This window comes from Hemibagrus wyckioides, linkage group LG05 (genome assembly GCF_019097595.1).
Source record: "Hemibagrus wyckioides isolate EC202008001 linkage group LG05, SWU_Hwy_1.0, whole genome shotgun sequence".
Lineage (NCBI taxonomy): Eukaryota > Metazoa > Chordata > Actinopteri > Siluriformes > Bagridae > Hemibagrus > Hemibagrus wyckioides.
The window spans coordinates 9,614,827-9,636,437 of record NC_080714.1 but is presented as its reverse complement, the minus strand read 5'-3'; the positions used below and the strand labels follow the sequence as shown (position 1 = coordinate 9,636,437).

Below are 21,611 nucleotides of genomic sequence, written 5' to 3'. Positions count from 1 at the left end.
GGAGAAATGATTGCGATTGACCTGTGTGATTGATTTTATTTGATTTTGTTTTACAGAGCCATCCCAGAGTGATGAGATGCGAGTGCGTACATGTATACGTAAATTAGAATTGGAAGTGGGAATTGAAAACTGTGTGTGTGTGTGTGTGTGTTAGGTGAGGAAGCATAAGAGAGACAAGGGGCGGGGGTGGGTATTACCATGAGAGGCAGAGGGTGAGAGAGAAATAGACAGAATGAAAGTGTGTTGCTCTCAATGCCATGGAGGCTGTCTAATGGTCAAACACACACACACACAAGCAGGATAGCGTGTGCAGACAGGCAGTCAGCGCTCTCCAGGACGTAGCTGCATCCACAGATATCCAGATTCCTTTGCTCGTTCTCCTCTCCCCCCTCTCTCCCCCTCCCTCCGTCCCTCTTCCCTCCCTCTTTCGCTCCCTTGCTGAGAATCAGAGATTGGTGGAGAGGCATACAAGCGTCACAACCGTGCCTCCTCTTCATACATGCTCCCAAAGCACAAGGAGAGCGCGAGAGAGAGAGAGAGAGAGAGAGATAGAGAGGAGGAGGCAGGGAAAGAGAGCAAGCGCTCGGCTTCTTGGGTTCCCGAGGCTCCACACTTTTTTTGTCATTGTTTCTGTTTCTTTCTTCTTTTTTTTTGGGTGGAGGGAAGGACTAAGAAAAGAGGTATTAATGCTTTCTCTTTCTCTGTGCCGCTGTTTCACAGGGGTGGTCCAGGCCAAGAGGAGTCCCAAAGTGGTGGTGAGTAACGTCCTCAATCTTCTGTCTCCCTTCTCTTTAGCATACTTCACCCCAGTTTTGTGTCCTGTTCACTTTTACTTTAGTGAGTGCTATTTTTGTATGGCAATAATATCGGAAACACCTGCAGTAATAATGAGAATAATGAAACCTGTAGAAACAAGAGATTAATAAAGTATATTACATATAAGATATGTTCTGTAGTAAAAAAATGTTCAGGTTAAAGTAATTGGTTTGTCTCTTCTCTCCTCTCCTCTCCTCTCCTCTCCTCTCCTCTCCTCTCCTCTCCTCTCCTCTCCTCTCCTCTCCTCTCCTCTCCTCTCCTCTCTTCACCTCTCTGCCCTGATTCCTTTTTCTCTGTTTGTATTTTCAGAGTTACTGCTGCTTTTTGAACTCACATCTTTCACAAGGAGACTCATCTTCATCTGTGCATCTGTATCTCTCACCGTCATTACTCAACACCTTGCCTCCTCTCCCTTTTCTTATCTCTAATATCAGCAAAATAACATGAGAGTGTGTTTGTGAGTAGATAGAGGTGCAGGAAAAAAGATAGTTGTGTAATCATTCAAAGAAACAACTGGTGATACTGATGAAAGTCTTAGGTCTGTTCAGTCTTTTTTTTTTTTGTTTGGTTGTTGGATTGTTAGTTTGTTTCACCCAAAACAAGGAAGTGTGTATGTGCTGAATCATGCTTCATGTGATACAGTCCCTAAGATGTCACTTTTTTCTACCGAGACATGGGTCATTATTAGCTCAGATCCCCACCTTCCCCTGTGCGAATGCATGTAAATGACAGATTCAGAGGGGGTTTGGATAGTTTAGAACACATTTGAGTAAATAAACTGATTAGAATTCGAGTGGATTTCTGAAGGATCTCCGGAACATCAGTGATGGAGATGATTAGGAAATCTTACACGATTAAAAGCTCACTAAAATGAAACAGACCTGAAACAATTTTAGTATTCAGGAGATTCAGAACTACGACTGTGTATAATATGCACTGAAATGTCCTTCACATTTTATGAATGAATAAGGTTTCATGGTTGTCTTTGGAAAAGAGAAAGAGTGTAAGAGAAGGAGTCGGATAAGGAAGAGAGAAAGTAGAGGATGTGTAGGCGCTGAAGTGCTTTTAGTTTCTGACTAGAGAGATTGCTAGGGTCGATTATTTTTGTTTTAGGATCTTACTTTGAGAGCCCCAGCCCTGTGTGTGTGTGTGTTTTGGAGGGGGGCGGAGGGTATTTTGTGTCCCAGAAGAACAGCAATAAATGGATCTTTTAAAATATAAGGATGTTTTTGTACTTTTGGACCTGAGGATCTGAGCTGTCATCTTTTGCTTCGGTAATATTCATTCAGCTAGATGGAGGTCAAGAGGGAGGGAGGGAGGGAAAAAAGAAAGGAGGGAGGGAATATTTCTGTGAAGAACAGAAAGACGTGTGTGGGTTTCAAAACAACAAGCATACCCACATTGTCAGACACCCAGATATCCAGATACACAATAGGATGACCTTGCATCAATTTTTTTATCTCTCTTCTCCTTCTCCTCTCCTCTCTTCTTTGATTCCTGCCGTTGTCTATTTCTAAACCCAACCTCTGTGTCCCCAATATCACCTGATCTCTCTTGTTCCATCAGTCATCAGTCTGCAACTCTCTGTTTTTCCCTTTGCTCGTGGTTTTCACTCGTGTCCAAGTCAGAGGCCGTGTCTCACTCGCTGTCTGATGTTGTGGGTCACTTCTAAAGAGCTTTGTTGAAATGGGAAGTGAGTTCAGTGATGAGTGCTGGCGAAGCAACTCCCTATCTGTGCTTCTCTCTCATCCTCCACCCTCCACTCCAGGGTCACTTGAAGATTTACATTCAGTTGCATCAGTGAAATGTAGACAGGAGCTGACTTCTGTATTGCAAGCCCACGTTTTTCTCTAACTCGTCTCTCGCCTTCTCTCTCTCTCTCTTTGCCCTCCTCCTCCAACTTTCTGTCTCTCTCTCCCAACTCTCTTTTTGTCTGTCAGCAGTTGGAAAGGAAGGACAGCCAGGGAAGCTCTCAACACAGCGTCTGCAGCCACCGCAGCACCCACACAGACTCACCGGCCCGCGCCGTACCCGCCGTGCCCCCTGTGCCCAGTGAGACACTGGCAGCTCCACCCCCAGTGCCACCTCCTCCGACCCAGCCTCTCCCAAGCTTGCCACCTTTGGAGCCACCCACCAATGGCACTCTTCAGAAGAAACCAGATCCTTTCAAGATCTGGGCGCAGTCCAGGAGCATGTACGAGAGCCGAAGTGAGTAACTTGAAGTGGCGAAGGCACAACTGTATTAATAGGGCTATTTTCTTTCCAAAAATGTATTACCTTATGAGTTCTTTACTACAATTTCCCTCAGAAGTAATGAAGTGAAGACAAAAGCATGTGAAGTATTTCCATCTTCACAGATCTCTAAGCTTCTTTTAGGCAGAAGAGCATGCACGGTCTTGTTGTTTTACCAGTGAGTGTCATTTAGTTCACACTCAGGTCAGGAGGATGGAGTAGGATAGAAGGATCACAAACAAAGTGACTCTTGTCTCACTTTTAGAACAAAAACTGCCCTTTAATTTAGACTTAGTTAGATATTTAACATACTAGTTTTTGCCACATTACGTTTAATAGATCCTTCATATATAGAGTCCGTATTTATTTATTTATTTATTTATTTATTTATTTATTTATTTAGGCTTGATGATGCATAGAATATTTCTATGTGATCCAAGGCGGAATGTGATATTAGATTAGATTGTATTATTCATTTTAAACATTCTTACCTTACCATGTTTTTCAGTTTCAGACTCATGGTTTCAAGTGCAGGTAGACAATCAGTGCATTTAATTACACGAGTACCACCTTGTACCTTAGTGCTTTTGTTATGGCAAGCTAAATACATAATAATCACGCCAAACTGGAACACACAGAAACATTCGAATGACTGAGGCTGACAATTTTCGGCAGCTAATTTTTATGTATTTATACATGGACCAGGTAGAGGCAGGGGAAACAAATAAAGTTACTAGAAATATTAAAACATCCCTCAAATGTGTTGGTAAGTAACTCAGCAAAGTGCTCATGTGAGTAAAATTACACTGTAATTGAACCTTGGTTTAACTATACAACTTCCCAATCACACAACAACTACCAACACTGAAGAGAGAAGATTTACATTATCTATAAATTTCAGTTCAAACATCTATCTATCTGGATGGATGGATGGATGGATGGATAGATAGATGCTCTTGATTAGATGAGTAGTGCTGACAGTTGTGTCTCGTGGTCTCATGGTTATACACACTTGTGCAATTCTCAGTTTTCTGTGTTGCCACCCAATAGACCAAGTTTGCCTTATTAAAAAGGTGCTGTGTTACAATTTGTGAAATCTGAGCTAAAATTTTAATCACAAGCGTGAAAGCCCAAGAGCGGGTCTTTTATGTGGAATCTTCTCATAAACCTATTGAACACAGTGTCACATTCGAGCACAGCATGTTATAAACTAAGCACTATGGCACATTAACACACAGGATAATGCTCCCTGGTGATCAGTATGCTGTATGAGTAATAACATATATCATGTTGCTGAGCGGTAAATGTAATGTGTAGGCTAACAGAACTAATATATATATATATATATATATTAGGCCTATAGGTTTTATTTTGGGAAGAAATTAATATTCTCTTTCTGTGCTTGTTTGTATGAGATACGTTTTTGATATAGAAACTCTTACTACTAATGAGGTCTCATAACTGCCCACTCTCTCTCTCTCTCTCTCTCTCTCACGCTCTGCCTTTCTGTAACTCTTTTATACATTATGTATGACCCTTGCACGTCCTCCCACACATTAGTAGAGACGATATGAGAAGCAAGGCTCAACTCTGAAGATGTGATGAAATCCCGTGTCTTGAGTGGCTGTTCATCACACCAAAATAGCTGGTTAAATATATAAAGCATGATTGGCTATCTATTTTATAATCCTTCAGTGGATAAACACAGAGCAGGAATGTTCAAAGGTTGAAATGTATGGATATGAAGTGCCAACCATAAAGATGAGGATTCATTTACTAATTGTGGTCAACTGAAAAGGCAGTCTGTAGGTGGAGATATATTTTCCTTTCTATATGCCACTCATGCTGTTTGCAAGAGTTATGAAAATTTAAAGTGTGCACTCTGTCATCTATAATTCATCTGGAACTGTATTGTTGCTCTTTCTCAGCTCAGGTCAGAATAAGTTCAGCTGTGTGTGTGTGTGTGTGTGTGCGCACATGTATGTTCTGCATGGCAGATTGTTCACTAATAGCAGCATTTGGTACCTTCCGAGTGTCCACTGATGCTGCCAGCACCCAGTCAGGCCTGTTAAATGATCTGCAAGGAGCAGCTAGGACAGTTAAACGATCGGCGCTGGGTTTTGGGGCGTCGGCCAGGCGCTTTCGACAAGCTTTTTAAACAACTCGTGCTGAGCTTCCTGTGGGGGGCATTTTGCTGTTCGTCCATGTGGAAACTTGTGCCTTGCATTCTGATTGGCTTAGATCCTGCCCCTGTTGCTTAGTGTGACGCCTGATTGGACCAGGTAAAGGCCAAGGGGCAGGCTAATGAGACGTGGGAATTGGGACCCATCTGCTGAACCTTTGTCCACCTCACAGTCATTCACACACGTGTTCTTGAATCAGTGCCAGTTTAATTCCCCTACCAGCCTGGCATTCTTACACTTTTGGACTGAAATCCATGAGAGTCTCTTTTTCGCCTTCCCAATATGGCCAGTCATGCCCACAAGTGTATTTACCTCTTTTCGCACTTAAGGGATAATGATAAAAATACATGATAATTTAGATTTTTTTTTAAAATAGCTAAACTATTGCAATATTGCACTATTGAGCTACACAATTAGATAAATACCCCATAAAGACCCACAATGCAACAAATAAGCACTAAAGAAAAGCATCTCAGAGTGCACAACATGTCAAACCTTGAGGCATTTGAATTACAATTGTAGAAGACCACTTCAGGTTCCACTTCTGTCGGCCAAGAACAAAGAGCTGAGGCTGCAGTGGAACACCATCGACCGCAATTGTCCAGGCTAGTGGAGGTTGTGTAATGGTGTGGGGAATATTTTCTTGGCACACTTTGGGCCTGTTAATTCCAATCAATCATTGCTTGATTGCCACAGACTATTTGAGTATTGTTGCTGATCATGTGCATTCCTTTATGGCCACAATTTACCATCTTCTAATGGCTACATCCAGAGTGATAATGCACCATGTCACAAAGCAAAAAGCATCACTTTCATGAACATGACAATGAGGTCAGTGTACAGTGGTCTATCTAGTCAATGGATCTACCACCTTTGGGATGTGATAGAACGGGAGATTCACATCATGAAAGTACAGGAATTGCATGATGCAATCATATCCACATGGACCAGAATCTCAAAGAAATGCTTCTAACATCTTGTGGAATCCATACCATGAAGAATGTTTTAAAGCAACGGGAGGCTTTACCCAGTATTAGTATAGCGTTCCTAATAAAGTGGCCAGTTAATCTATGTTTATTGGTACATTTATATTGTTTAGTTAGTAATAATAACAGGTAGAACAGCTTTCTATTCTAGCTTCATTTTTGTCTTCTCCTTTTCCAACACTTTCTCTCTGACCCCATTTTCAGTTCTCTAGAGAGACAGAGAACATATGCATTAGGGTATGTGTTTGAGAATGAGAGCAAAGGGAACAAGGAGTGTGTATGTGTGTTTTCAAGGCTGGGAAGCCTTTATTGTGATCTTTTATATTATTTTGTTGTCTTTAGACCTGTTGATTTGTTACTTCCCGCATATTGCATCATGGCTTATGTTGCATTGTTATGTTAATGACAATATATAGTCATTAACATTAACATCATTAATAATAATAGCTTTAATTAATTCATAAATTACTGATCATTGTGTATTTCAGTGCCAGATTCTCAAGAACAAGACATCTTCCTCTGGAGAAAAGACACAGGATTCGGTTTTAGGATCCTTGGTGGGAACGAACCTGGAGAACCGGTGAGACTCTCACACACTCATGCTGTTGTATAAGTATAAGAAGATTCCTTTATCTTTCACATATACTTCACAGCGCAGTGAAGGTTTTTTGTTTTTTTTTGCTTGGTGGTAAGTTAGTGTCAGAGCTCAGACTCAGCCATGATATGGCTGCCCTGGATCAGAGAGGGTTATGGACCTTGCCCGAGAGTCCAGCAGTGCTGGGGCTTGAACCATCAACCCTCTGAGCTGTAACCCATAGCCTGTTCCACTGCTCCTGAAAGCGAGGAATCTATATTCTTAGAAACTAATTAAAATTCAACAGAAATACCACTTATAACACTTTTTATTCAAAGACAGATCTATAGTCTGAGTTTGCTTGTCCAGACATGAGCTTTATGTTTATGGCAACTCACCTAGATAATGCTTAACATAGCACATTTATTTGATTATGACAGATCTCAGGAAGTGTGTTAATAACAGAAGAAAGCGATCATAAGGCAGTGTGTGTGTGTCTGTGTGTGTTATTCATGTATTAGATCTACATTGGCCACATAGTGAAGTATGGTGCGGCAGATGAGGATGGACGCCTGCGCTCTGGGGATGAGCTGATATGTGTGGACGGAACGGCTGTGGTGGGCAAATCCCACCAGCTGGTGGTGCAGCTAATGCAGCAGGCGGCCAAACAGGGCCACGTCAATCTCACAGTCCGCCGCAAAACAAGCTACGGAGGTACACACAAATATTTACACACTACCTTCTAGGTAGAACTGATGCCTTCCAAGTTGATTTCAGCACTCACAATTCTGAAAGATTTGTACATATAGAAGGTACATACACATTGTTGCTCATTTATTAGGCACATCCAGCTTATTCCTACACTTTACTGGAAATTTCTCAGCTCAGTTTATGTTATTTTATATCATATTACTGACTGTAGACTGTTGTCACCTCTCCTAGACCTCATCTATCAGAACCAGCTAGATATTATGTGCTAAACCATTTTATTTTTACATCAACTGCTAATTTACATAAAATAGTGCCCCAGGACATGTCGAATGCTCCATTCTGGTTAGGTATCCATTCATTTTTTTGTGACAGTTGTTCTGGCAAGGTTTACGTTAATGCTCTTGGTCCAATGCGTTATCATTTCACAGAAATTTTTTGTATCTTGTGTGCAGTGTGTAAGAGTGAGGGAGACGTGCCTCCGTCCCCTGCCTCGTCTCACCACAGCAGCACTCAGGCACCATCTCTGACTGAGGAGAAGCGCACGCCGCAGGGTAGCCAGAACTCCTTGAACACAGTCAGCTCAGGCTCAGGCTCCACCAGTGGCATAGGTAGCGGTGGTGGAGGAGGAAGCGGCAGTGCTGTGGTGCCCGCCGTGGTGCCCGCAGTACCCACTGCCCTACAGCCGTATGATGTAGAGATCCAGAGGGGCGAGAACGAAGGCTTCGGTTTTGTCATTGTCTCATCTGTGTCACGGCCTGATGCCGGCACTACATTCGGTAAGAGCACATTGTGAATGTGTGTGTGTGTGTGTACTTTATATACACATAGTGCATCACCGTCACACATTCACACATTTTTCAGCGAGTGCAGAATCTCTGTTTACCAAGTGGAGTTCATAGCTGGCCTCACCACTTCTGTGAGCAATGAAATAATGTCAATTAGAGAGCGGTAGTTGGATAGCCGAATTGGTAGCTGGAGGGCAAAAGACTGTGGGTATGAGTACATGTGCGTGATCTACTGCTGCATTGTCACCACAAGGTCTTCCTGATAGCCCAGCTACCATCAGACTTCTGTGGAGAACGATAATGATCTCATTATCGTAGGCTAAATCATAGGTAATTGATGAGTGTTTAAATGGGCCTCAGAGCAGATGCTGTGTTTCTGCAGGGTCTGTGCTTTGGGACTGCTAGGGGGGTGTGTGCGTTTGTGTGTGTGTGTGGTTGTGGTCATATAAAACTTATACATACATTGTGGCATAAGTAAAAAAAAAAAAGACAGTTCACTTCACTAACTGTGTCTATAGTCTTTTAGTCTTTCAAAGTGAATAGACCTGTGTGTGCACAAGCATATACGTGTAAAAATGTCAAGAAGTGCTGCTGACACAGGTGATACTCTGATTAGTGTTGTTTTCCATGACAGTTATTTATGTCTTCCACCACACACATGCACACACAAACACTCTAGTCATGATTTACACCACTACACCTCCTCACCCACTCCTATACATCAGCCAGCTGTTTGATTTAAAGCTATGCATGCACAGAACATAAAATGAAAGATGCACACGTCTCTACAGCATTGGGGGATGAGAGCTCTGTTCCACCTGAGTAATGACTTGCAGTGATTTGCCTCTTGCTACCAGCTTAATTACATGTCCAATTAACTGGAGCCTGATTTGACTAGATTATTCGATTGGATGATGACTGTTATGAGAGAATTTGGCAAGGTTGCTTGGTGAATTAATTCTGCTCTTCTATTTTTCTCCTCTTTTTCCCCTTTTCTCTGTTTCTTCAACCTCGGGAAACAAATCATGGTCTCTGTCACAAACTACCAAACATCTTTCTATTCATTGCTGTGCTCTTGTTACTCTGATGCCTTATCACCATGTGCCTTCCTGTCCTCATCATACACACACACACACACACACACACACACTGCTGTTAATGCAGCAGCTGGAAACGCTTGTGTGGCCATGCCCCATAAAATAGGACGGATCATCGAGGCCAGTCCGGCGGATCGCTGTGGGAAACTGAAGGTGGGCGATCGCATCCTCGCCGTCAACGGCTGCTCCATAACCAACAAATCCCACTCCGACATTGTCAACCTGATCAAAGAGGCTGGGAACACAGTCACACTGCGCATCATCCCAGGAGATGGTGAGTTGTAAAACATGCATTATCACATTTATGGACCTTCTAAAGCACAAATATCCACTTTCATTATTGACACAGTGGAACAAAACTTTATATGACAAACAATCAGTTCTACTTAAATAGGAGAATCCCTTTTATTTCATCACCTACTGAAAAGTTAAATTGTCAAAGAAGATTATTTTATTCCTCCCTAAAATCATTTATTAGCTTAAAGACAAAACCTGAAATCAGACATGACTTTTCTAATATCATATCTCAAAGAGGCCTCTAATTTTAGATTATATCTAAATATATCTATCTATATCTATTTTAGATTATATATAGAAGGTAATCAGTAAACACATCTTAGGATGGCCAGTTTTCATGATTCAAGCAACACTGTAATGCACATCCACTGAGAAGTTTCATAAAACCTTTTATTTTGTTAAACGCTCCTGGTTGCCACTGGTTTTAAAGCTGAACCTTTATATGAGAGTATATTGCATGGCATAAATGTAGTAACATCTTTAGAGGCTTTTACACATGTTACTTCTCACTGAGAAGCTAGGAGATCCTTTAAATCCTCTAGGGTTTAGTAGACAATGATTACATAAGAATCTCGTATATGTTTAATGGCTTCAGCGTTGTATGTGGAGCAGCTCAAAGGAATCATTGTACAGTTCTAACAGTGTAGCTCTGTGTAGCCTGTTGCACTTAAAATGGTTGTTTCCACCTGAAACTACTGATTCACGTTTGTAATAATTTCTTTTTCTAACAATGATCTTAAACACTCATAATCCCCCCACACCCCCACCACTCATGACTTGTTATACTGATGGTCATTAAAACAAATGAGTTTCTCAAGCTGTTGTTAAGGTGATGTAATGATGCTGCATATAAGGCCCAGATGTCACTGCAGCATTTCATAAGCAGAACTGAAACAATTTTGCCTGCCAAGAACCAAGTCTTTTGCTTTGTGTTAGCACCAGGCTATCCAAGAACCACTTTAGATCTCAGATCAATCTGGATCTCATCAGTATTCACAGAAATGACACAATATTCAACACTGCAGAATTAGATACGTTATTTAGAGTCGTTATTAAACAGTGCAATTAAATAGTAGAACCTTCCAAAGTTTCAGTGCAGTGTCGTGTTATTAACAAAAAGAGAAGGGGAAAAAATAGGAAGAATTAGAGATGTACATGGTCATTCAAGCAGCACAACAGTGCGGCTCCTGGAGTCTGCTGATTAGATGAGCGTGGGCCAGTAAGAGTGTGTGTGCACTGCCTTTCAACTGTCCAGCTCATAAATATCTCTGTGCAAATAAGAGGATAGGTTGTGCTGCACTGCGAGAATGAGTTTTAGCTGTAGGATTGTTGACTGCACACACACATACACACGCACACACACACACACATGCAAGAGGATGGCAGTTTGTATTAAATACGTCAACAGGAGCAGCTATTTTTATCGCTGTCACCGCTGGGGAATACAGAGGGAGAGACCGCAAGAGAGAACCTATTGCAGGCTACCAGAGCAAGCGGAGACAGAGTGCGTGTAGGGAATAATGGAGATGGAGAGAAGTGGAGTAGGAGAAAGTCAAGGCATCTGTACTTCTGAGCTCAGTGTACGAGTAATCATCCTCTGAAATCTAAAGATTATTTACTCATTATTTTAAAGCAGGGTTTATTTTCCTATGGACTTTGAGGAATGATTTATTTCATTTGTTCATATAGTTTATAACTCTGCTAAAACAATTTAAGAAACTCACTTATCGTGGATTTTTCTGTCTCTAAAAAAGAATCTTCAAATGCTGCCCTGCTAACCAATGCTGAGAAGATTGCCACAATCACCACTACACACACACCTCAAAGCAGCAGTGAGTCCAGGTGAGTGAGAGGCATAAGCATTGACCCACACATACACACACTTTTTTTTTTTTTTTTACGAACAAATTACAGAACACTAACCTTAAACACATTACTTTGTTGTTTTTAACACCTTTCTGAATCAAATCACATTCATGGCTACGAAACACACACACACACCCACCATAAACAACATACACAACTATATATGCTATAGTCTTCTTTGATGCACTGATGGAGTACTTTTGTTCGATTTTTTGACAAGCTGACTGATTGGCTGCTTTAGGGTTGTGTATATAGTCATCCATCTTTATTCCCCTGCAGAAACAACAAATCGAAACAGGTTCCGCCTCAACCTGGAACACAAATGTCTCATCAGGTGAGTGTTACATTTCTCTCCCAGGTGCTGATCTGACCTGTCACTTTGTTTTGTCCTGTAGTATTAATGCTGAGGCTGGCAGGGAAAAAAAAATCAAAGTAAAATCCCCCTATGTTGAGTTAAGTTTTCATCAGCAAAACACAAACCGAGGGAATATCTTCAGGAAGAATGGCGTTCATCCATCCAGTACAGATCCAGAGGCTCGTAGAATCTCTGCCAGATGTGTCAGAGACGAGAATGTATTAGAATATAAGCACTGTTGCTGAAAGAGTGTTCTCATGAAACTGACAGACAAGCCAAGACAGTTGGGTTTTATCGTCATTCATCTATTTAAATCATATTCACTGGAACAGAATGGTGTTTTTTGGGAACATGGTGCAAATCCTAATGCAGTATACACACAAGTGTGAGATCAGTGCAAAAATATACAGTCATTACACAGGACATGGGAAAGTACATGCTGACTAAACAAGAGGGCAGTATAGGATATGAATCAAATAGTTGTCTGTGAATGTAGACTAGGCATGTCAAACATACAGCTTGCATAATGAACACATTATATGAGTTAGTCCACTATTAGTTCAAGTGGGTGTTAGGATGGGTTTCGATGATTTCAGGTACAAGGAGTGTGTTGAGCATTGCTTGAGTCACACATACTGTCCACATGCTGACTTGTTCCAGAACATCCAAGGACCAACACTATGTTCGATACTGTAGTCATATCTACACCAACTTGTCTGGCACGAAAAAATGAAAAATAAGAAATAAACTTGATTTGAATAAAATGTGCTCACTGCCCTTCCTATAAGGGAGGATGTACTACTTGTCCTTGCTTGTGGGATGCAATATTGAGGCAGTCATATAGCCTTGACACTGCTTTTAGCTTAATTTTTGTTTTGTGTGTGTGTGTGTGCGTGCTTGAATGTAGGATGCTGAGTATTACTCTGTGGACCTTGAGAGAGACAATAAAGGCTTTGGCTTCAGCCTGAGAGGAGGGAAGGAGTACAACATGGACTTGTATGTGTTGAGACTTGCAGAAGATGGCGCTGCAGTGAGAAATGGCAAGATGAGGGTGAGACTGAACTTCATGTTTATGTCAGAGGTCAAGGGTTACCACTTCCTGCTAGATATTCTTGACTTTTGGCGTAACGATATATTAATTCATTAGATTAGCCTTTAATTTGTGGCATGCCAAAACATCAGATTTATTGGTACCCATTGTGAAAATATATACAGGGACATTATAGGGTTTTGTAAAAATCAAGTTGTTATGAAACATGGGTTATCTTTAATTTATTTTTTCCACAATACACTGGTTTCTGATGCTTTGTCTGCCCTGAAGAGGATCATCAATGACGCATGGTGTGCGCATATATGGACTTTAAGCCCATTGTTTCCTTAGGGTTCAAATCCAGAGATGGTCATTACGGTCCTTTTTAATTCATAAGAGGGTTTCAATGAGTACTGAAAAGTACTTATTGAAAGCTGGATCTGTAGCCAAGTCTGAACTTCCTGGCAGATACAACCAGGTTTTGGGTCCTTGTACTTTATACAGTTCTTGATGCCACCAGTCTTCATGAAACACAAAATAGCCTCAATGATCTGTATTTCTGTCTGATGACTGTATTTTACACTGGCTATCAGATGCATTTCCTTGTCTCCCTTTTTAGCCATTTTGGTTTCTTTTGATCATAGCACATGATACCAGTAGTTCTGCTGAAGTTCAGGCAGTGTATATTTTATGAGATGATCTCAGCTTGTTATTATGGAGTTGTTTTTGATCAGGAGGAATAAGCTAAAATGCTGTAATTCTTAAACTTTCACTTGGTTCCTTCACAACTTGTTACATCGATCACCTGCTTTTGTGGAGGTCAACAACCATCTCTCTCTCATGTGTTGAAAGTTACATGTTGTTCAACCTCATGTTTATACCCCGGAGACACGGCACATGGTTTGAGCCACCTGTAACAGAATCCCTGCACACTGAGAGCAAATAAAAAATAAAGGTTAATGAAGAATGACAGTTTGTTTGCATTAATCTAAAAGAATTTGCCACATACTCTCTATGCTTGAGAGTAAATGAGTGTTTTGCTAGGACGAAGATAAATCGTTTCTCTGGTTATTTGAACAGAAAATGTTTTTTCTTATACAATCATTTGTGCTCATTTTTATGAAGGGTGGCTCTGCTAGAGGACAGCTAGTTTGTGCTTCTTCTTCTTCTTCTTCTTCTTCTTCTTCTTCATCTTGCATTTACTTATGCCTGACTTTCACCCGATGGAGAAGTAAGTTTTAATGTTTACAATCATCTGGCTTTCAGGTAGGAGATGAGATTTTGGAGATTAATGGAGAGAGCACTAAAAACATGAAACATTCTCGTGCCATCGAGCTCATCAAGAATGGTGGTCGACGAGCGAGACTGGTCTTGAAGAGAGGTGATGGCTCTGTGCCTGAATATGGTGGGTACATAACTTTTATTTATATATATATATATGTATATATGTACATAGATAGATATATAGATATTTATTATTTTTTGAAGTCTAATCTATTTTAATCTAGTATAGTTTACTGTCTGGTAACCTTTTTTAATAGAACACAACATTCACATTCATTATCTGATCTATTTTATTTTTATAATTTCTTTAAATATAATTCATTTATATTTATAATTTATATTATGATTTATAATAAATTAAATGTACCTTTAATCTGAACCGAACTACCTTTTTACTTACACAAAAATGTGGAGGATAAAAATGCAGTACAGTTTATCAAATATGTTATTTTTAAGTCAGTAGTCAACACTACATGTTTATTGACAAAATATTTCAGTAGTTAAAAATATTGACCAGGTTTTATTTATGCAGTTAATCAAGCATGTAGGAATACATAAATCTTTAAGGCTGCAATAAAGCTAAACTTTTTAAATGCAAAATACAAAAACAATTAAAGACCCGGTAATTTCATATTCTTTAACAGCTGTAATTTTGTAACAGAAATGCTATTCTTTGTTATCTTATAAAAATACAATTTGCAAGTTTCTTTTTGCCTGCAGTGTCTCCCTGTTTGTGCCATTAGGCTATTTTAAAGAGAACGGTGTTCATCTGGTATTAGAGGTGTGCATGGGACTGTTTCTTTTTTCACTCCCGCAGTTATTTTTGTACCGTGCAATATACCTTCAGGATTGAAACTCGCAATCTCCCAAACGCAGGAACAATTTTCTGCTGCGGCGTATCTGCGACCTTAAGGCCAGTTTATTTATGAAGCCTGATTTGCGCATTCAGGAGCAGCTGCAATACGACAACACTTATTGTAATCTGGAGGATTAAAAGCGATATCCACTAGATGGCACATCAGAGCCAAAACATCCCTCTCTGTCTGATTTCCAAATCGCATTCAAATATTTTAATTCTCTGACCCATTAAACAGACTCTGATTCTTTTAAAACCTCTCCACTGTCATCATGATTGTTGTCATGAGCATTGTCTCACGGCAAAAGCTCTCGAAATAATAATCGAAATAACATAATTATTATAAATATAAATAATAATAATTCTATAATATAATACAACATATTATGTTATTATTATTATTATTATTATTATTATTTTTATTATTATTATTATTATTATTATTATCTGGAAAGTCCACAATTTTTGTTAAATTTGAAGAGATCACACGCTACCTGTAATAGTAACACCAGTAAGTGTTAGTACTCCATAACAGTTTGCATAAGTATGCGATTTAAGACACAACAGTGATCTGGTGCACATAGCTAACACCAAATATAATCTAGCCTGTAGCTGGTTCTATTTCCCATCATATAGTCAGATGAGGAATTCAAACCACAAATGAGTAAAGCAGAATTTACACCATGCACAGTGAAGCCTACACTTCTATATTAATCAACATGACCTTTCTTTCTCATATCTGACTGCATCCTTTTTCATTTGTTTTTGTTTGTTTTTTTTAATCCTGGTCCCGATGCACACCTGGGATAACTCATAAAATCCAAATTCAACAGCTCTCTGTTTTCTCTGTCGTTACTGAAAATCTAAAGATTTCTCCTCTGTATCTTCTCTTCTTTGTGTATCTCTGCTCTTTCTCATTTTTTGCTGGGCTCTCTGTCTTTCTCTGCCTCAGCGATGATGGCTCCCCATCTCGCTTCATGTCTAAGGAATGATAAACTAGGAGAGCCCTGCTTCTACCTAATGGGCCAAAACCAGACCACGGTTTGTAGCGCGCCATTTGTATTTGTGAATCCTCCCTGTCATGCTCGTTATAAAGCCTGTGGATTTTTGCTTACACCATCCCAGCCCCTCACCACGCCACACCACCTCACCTTTGCTGCGCTTTCATCTTGCCACCATGCTCTTTTACCCATAATACACTGCACTGACCGCTGACCCATTGCTGGGATCCATAAAGCAGTATGGATTCATGCAGTTGCATTTCAGCTCACAGGTGCATGTCGGCATAATGCTCGTGAAGACGATGTTGATATTGATGTTTATGATGATGATGATGATGTTTATGTTTGTTACCATACTCTTAACTGAGATTGTTGTCAGCTATACCTGTAGTTTAGTTTAGTCTTTACGCCAAAAGTGTAACACAAACAATTTACATATTTTTTCATATTGTTGCCACATATTAGCTAGCACATTCATACTAGAAAAAGGTGTTAGTTCAATTAAGTCTAAATATCATGGAAGTGCTACTAATTGTTCTGAAACATCTTTAAGCCATACGTCTAGGATTCTAGCCCAAGCATTAGAAACTACAAGCAAGTCCTTACTATATAATATTTAATACAAAAGAAATAGTGGCGGTAACACTTTACGTTACTCTTACTATAGTAAGATTTACTATGACTATTAATAAATGACATAGTAACGTTTATAAAAAATATTTACAAGAAAAAAAACAATGAATAATTATCCTGAGCTGTAACAACGTTAGTATTAACAGTGTAATTAACAACTGGATTATTCATCATTGGTTAATTAATGCTATGATTATATATAATAATATTGACAGTAGAAAGACTATTGACTACACAGGACTGATTCATATTTAATGATTCACGAAATATCGCTTTATAGCGGTTTAATTGCCCATGATATAGCAATTATTAGTTGTCATAAAGAAACAAAAGTATTATATAAGCTTATTAGGTCTTGTTTTTATAGTGTCAGGCAGTTAGTTAGAGTTCATATTCATTAAGAGCATGTTTGCAGTGCCTGCTGGTGTCGATTGGTAAATGTACATAGTATGGATTTGATCAAGTTTCTGTGTGACAGTCGTAGCAAGTTCCTCTGCTTATGTCTTTCCTCTGTGTATCCGTAACCTCTATATAAGGTTGAGTATGGAAAGTGAAATTGTGGTTTTTTTTTTGTTTTTTTTTAAGTCACAAGGCTTTACACAGTGTGTTTTCCCACATTGCATGAATGTTCTGTTATTTGTCTGTGATGGATCTGTGCAAGATTTGTGTCAGAATGTTTTTCTTTTCTTTGCTCTCAAGAATAACATCACATTGTTACTGGAGCACTAGCAACCAGCATGAACTTATGTGGCATCAAATAATAACAAATGCCAACATGTATCTTGTTTTAAGCATATATGATCAGTTAGACATTGAATATTTTCTTAAAATGAGATTTAAGCTCATTTTTATTTAAGGGGATTTGACCGACAAAACATTTCATGTTTGGAATATTGTCAGTGCTTAAAACATGAGATATAACTATGTCAAGTGATTTACTACAGTTGTTGTCTAAGTAATTTAAATGGCAAATATTCTCCTTTGCAGACGGGCCCAATGACGGGTACCCTGCCCCACCCGGGCCACAAAATATTCCGGAAGTGAGAACGCTGTTGCCCAATGGCCGCTTTCACCTCCCATTGGAGAACAGCTACACATCAGAACACCACACAAACCCCTGGTCCCAGGAGCAGTGGCAGAGAGGTAGAGGGCGTGAACGAGAGAAGGATCTGGGTAGGGAGGAGTACAGAGACCACACCCATCACCCCAAACACCCTCAGAACCACACCTGGAGCAACAATCGTGCAAATACCCGAGGTGTCCGCTCGCCTTTGCATTCCCCTTCACGTTCCCCCGAAAACGACAAGAAGAACTCTGGCCGGAAAGTCAAGAAATCCGAGTCGGAAAGCGGCATCGCCAAGCTCTTCAAGACGCTGAGGAAAGAGAGTGGCTTCGGGAAGAAGCCCGCAGACCGGGAAGCTCGAGGCCGCCATCGTTCCCCGGAGAGAAGGAAAGGCACAAAAACACGCCGCGGCTCTTTGGATCGCTCCCCATCGCGTAAAAATGCCTCCTCTCCAGACCGGCGTAGGGCAAAATCCATGGACCGACGAGCAGAGCGCTCACAACGTGATTATTCTCCAGAACAAGTCTCCCATGGTTCTAATCACACTTTCAGCCGACAGATTGGAACACCAGAAAGGCATTTCCAGCCCCAGCAGAAATGGCAGCCGCAGACACCCAGCCGGAGCTACCAAGAAGAGGGCTACCTCACCTCCACTCCAGAGAGACCCAATAACGGCCTAAAGAATGGGCTTTCTTCCTGCGAGCGGGAGGAGAGGTTTTGGAGCAATGGCACACCACAGAGACGCTACCGGAGAGAATCAGACAGCAGCAGCAATAGCAGTTACCTTGAAGAGGCGGCCGCTCCCAGGCTGAAGGATTACTACAACGCCATGAAAGCCAACAGCACCATCTCGATTCCCCAGTCCAAGAGACGGCTTTACAAAGAGAACCAAGCCGACCTCAGCATCTGAGCACGGGAAACCCATAACCATAAACACTCACACAGCTGGATAGCTGATAATATCATACTGCTTTTAAAAGACCCAATGAGGTGACTGTTTGATTGAATGAATGGTCAGTGGAGTGACTGATTCCTTGATTGGTGGGTTGATAAATTGATGAATTGATTGCACAGTCGACTTATTTTATGTCTGCACATTTTATCCCAGGACTAGAAAATTCTGCAGACCAGCCACAAACACAGCAACAGAACAATCTTATGTCTACTTTATTCATTTTGTCTGTTTGTTTCTTTGTTTGTTTTAAATCTCTACAGTGTTGTGTTGATCACAGAGTGGGGTTTTGTGCAAATTGGTGTCAGATCAGTCAAGAGAGCACTTTTTTTTTCCCCCCTCTGTTAACTTTCATTTCATTTTTTAAGTCATTTTTTTATTGTTTTTTTTTTTTTTTAATGCTACGTGTCCTATATATTTCTCATACCTGCAATTTTAGCAGACCAGAGCACAAGGGTGTTTGTACATTTTATGGATGAATACATGTGTTTACATATGTGCGTGATCATCTCAAGTGAAGGCAAATTTAAAAAAAAAAAAAAAAAAATTATATACAAACTATGATGCTACTGTCTAATGAAGTAATATATTTAAAGTGTATTTATTTTTTTTAATTTGGCACATAAATGAAGTGAATAAGATGGTTTCTCCTCCCTCAGTGAAATTCTGTTGCTTGATCTACTGTGTGTGATTATCTGACTGAAGTTCTCTGTCGATTGCTGTGGACTGCTGCACAGGGCCAGAGTGCTGCTCTACCCATAATTCCCCTTTGACCTGAACAAGCCAAATTTCTAATCCATAACGTTATTCGAAATTCGTGGCTGTTATTCATCAGCAAGGAGTGAAGGAACAATATGATAAGATTGTGTCTACCATGAAGCCAGTCAAAAAAAAATAAAACCCCACAGCTGACAAGATTTGACCCTAGCAAATATGGAACGTTTTTTTTTACGGTCATTCGTAGGTTTTCAGGGCTTAGCAAAGATATCTTGGCGTCTGTAGATGCCTTCCTCAGTTTGAAATCAGAGAGCAAGCCTTGAAGTAACAAACATAAACCTTAAGGAAGTCCTGAACCTCGGGCAGATGTGGTACAGTCTGTCCACCTGAGCCATTCCATGTCTTTGCACTGGAGTATGATTAACGCTGAGCTATGCGTGTCTGCGTGTATGAATGCATTTTTTTGTGCCTGTGTATATAAACATTTCCGAATTTGACAAGCCAACATGAAGTCTCTAAACATGTCGACGGAAAACACAGCAAGTTGCATCGCTGCCATCTTCATAGTACTGTATGGAACCACTAACCTGTCAGCCACTGTCGTGTGTACAGACTTTTACTACTGTATGTAAGTAATAGCAGCCTGTGGAAAAGATGAGACCGTTGCCTTTTCTTGTACAAAAGAGAATTTATGAGAGCCCTCCATCTTGAGGAACATGATATGGTATGTTTATACTCCTCATGCAGAGGCGGTGAGTTATAGATAATATGTGTAATTTATACTCGAAATCAGGCATGTTTCCAAAATCCAGAGACGACCGACCGATCTGTTTTGTTTTTGTTTGTTTTTTTTTGTTCAGGGTGGGAAAAGATTTGGGGTTGATCAGGCGTTATCTGAGAACGAGACGGGGCCGACTATCTCTTGTGATGCATAGCCTGCCTTTTTATTGTATAGCACTTGTATACTGTCTGTGGTCAATCTGCATTGTTCTCTGGACTTCGATGCTTTTTCTGTGTAAATGAAAGCAGTACATGTATATGGGCCAATCTTTTTTATGAAACACTATGCATATATAGATACTACATTGTCCATAGCTTTATTTGACTCATGAAGCTATACATAACGTTAGTCTAAGTACAAGTAGATGTTGACCTATCCAGTAAAGCTTTTTTTTTCTTTTTTCTTTCCTCCTTCAAATGGATCGCAATGTATATGTAGCTATCAAAAAGAAGTCTGTGAATGCTATTTTTATTATCAAATAAAGTTTTCCATACAAATTCATAAAATCCCTCTCTTTTATATGAATGTTTAAATGGATGTGATGCGCTCTTTATTTAATATAGCAATAAGTACAGATACAGGGTGTCTGTCCTATTTGTGTGTATTATTCTGCCAGTGAAAAGTCTGTAACACTTTGTATAATAAGCTTGAAATAATTTGAGCAGAAGTAGACGATTCACTTAGACTATCAGCGACACTTAAGCTTCCACTTGAATTAAAGATTTATTCAGACCCCTTCAGTGTTATAGACTTCATTTAAAATGGATTAAATATTAATTTGTAATAATTATAATAATAATGTGTGTCTACACACAATAACACATAATGACAAAAGGTTTAGGAAATGTTTGCAAATGTATTAAAAAAATAAAAATGTACCTCATTTAGATAAGTATTCAGACCCTAAGCTAAAGACACTCTTCTGTGCTTTGATTTTTAATAAGATGTGTCCAGCTATGGTAAATTCAGTTAATTGGACATGATTTAGAAAGGCACGCACCTGCAAGTCACCGTGCAATGTCAAACCCAAAATCAAGCCATGATATGCATGATGTTCTCTCCATAGAGAACTTGTGTAAAGACAAATCTGGGGAAGGGTTTAAAACATTCTTATTATTGTGAAAGGGAAGAGGAATGGAGCCATCCAGCCAGAAGGGCTCTAACTGTCCTGTAAAACTTCCTAATGGGGCTAGAAGGACCTTGGTCAGGGAGGTGACTAAAAATCCAGTTGTGCTCTAAAACAGCTTCAGAAATCAATCAATCAGAACTTGATGGTAGAATAGTTACAGGAAAGACACTTCTGTGTAAATGCCATTTTTGTCAAATTTGACAGGCTGGACTGGTGTTGGTAACATCATGCTATGTGTTTGGGACAGGGAGATTAGTTAGAAC

At 40.0% G+C, this 21,611-nt stretch overlaps 1 protein-coding gene across 20 annotated transcripts in view; it reads left to right on the top strand.

Moving 5' to 3' along the window:
* magi1a (membrane associated guanylate kinase, WW and PDZ domain containing 1a) overlaps nucleotides 1-20,728 on the top strand; it is a 105,996-nt gene extending 85,268 nt beyond the window's left edge. For 13 of the 20 annotated variants that reach the window (XM_058388810.1, XM_058388826.1, XM_058388825.1 and 10 more), the window contains 11 exons: nucleotides 721-755; nucleotides 2,757-3,024; nucleotides 6,706-6,797; nucleotides 7,313-7,505; nucleotides 7,955-8,278; nucleotides 9,452-9,658; nucleotides 11,436-11,523; nucleotides 11,827-11,881; nucleotides 12,810-12,953; nucleotides 14,199-14,337; nucleotides 17,694-20,728. In XM_058388810.1, the coding sequence (XP_058244793.1) occupies nucleotides 721-755; nucleotides 2,757-3,024; nucleotides 6,706-6,797; nucleotides 7,313-7,505; nucleotides 7,955-8,278; nucleotides 9,452-9,658; nucleotides 11,436-11,523; nucleotides 11,827-11,881; nucleotides 12,810-12,953; nucleotides 14,199-14,337; nucleotides 17,694-18,679 (2,531 nt within the window). In that variant the 3' untranslated portion in view covers nucleotides 18,680-20,728. Of the gene's footprint in view, nucleotides 1-720; nucleotides 756-2,756; nucleotides 3,025-6,705; nucleotides 6,798-7,312; nucleotides 7,506-7,954; nucleotides 8,279-9,451; nucleotides 9,659-11,435; nucleotides 11,524-11,826; nucleotides 11,882-12,809; nucleotides 12,954-14,198; nucleotides 14,338-16,024; nucleotides 16,114-17,693 lie in introns of all 20 variants that reach the window. The other 7 variants (XM_058388827.1, XM_058388829.1, XM_058388816.1 and 4 more) reach the window with 7 other exon arrangements.
* Nucleotides 20,729-21,611: the final 883 nt, after the last annotated feature.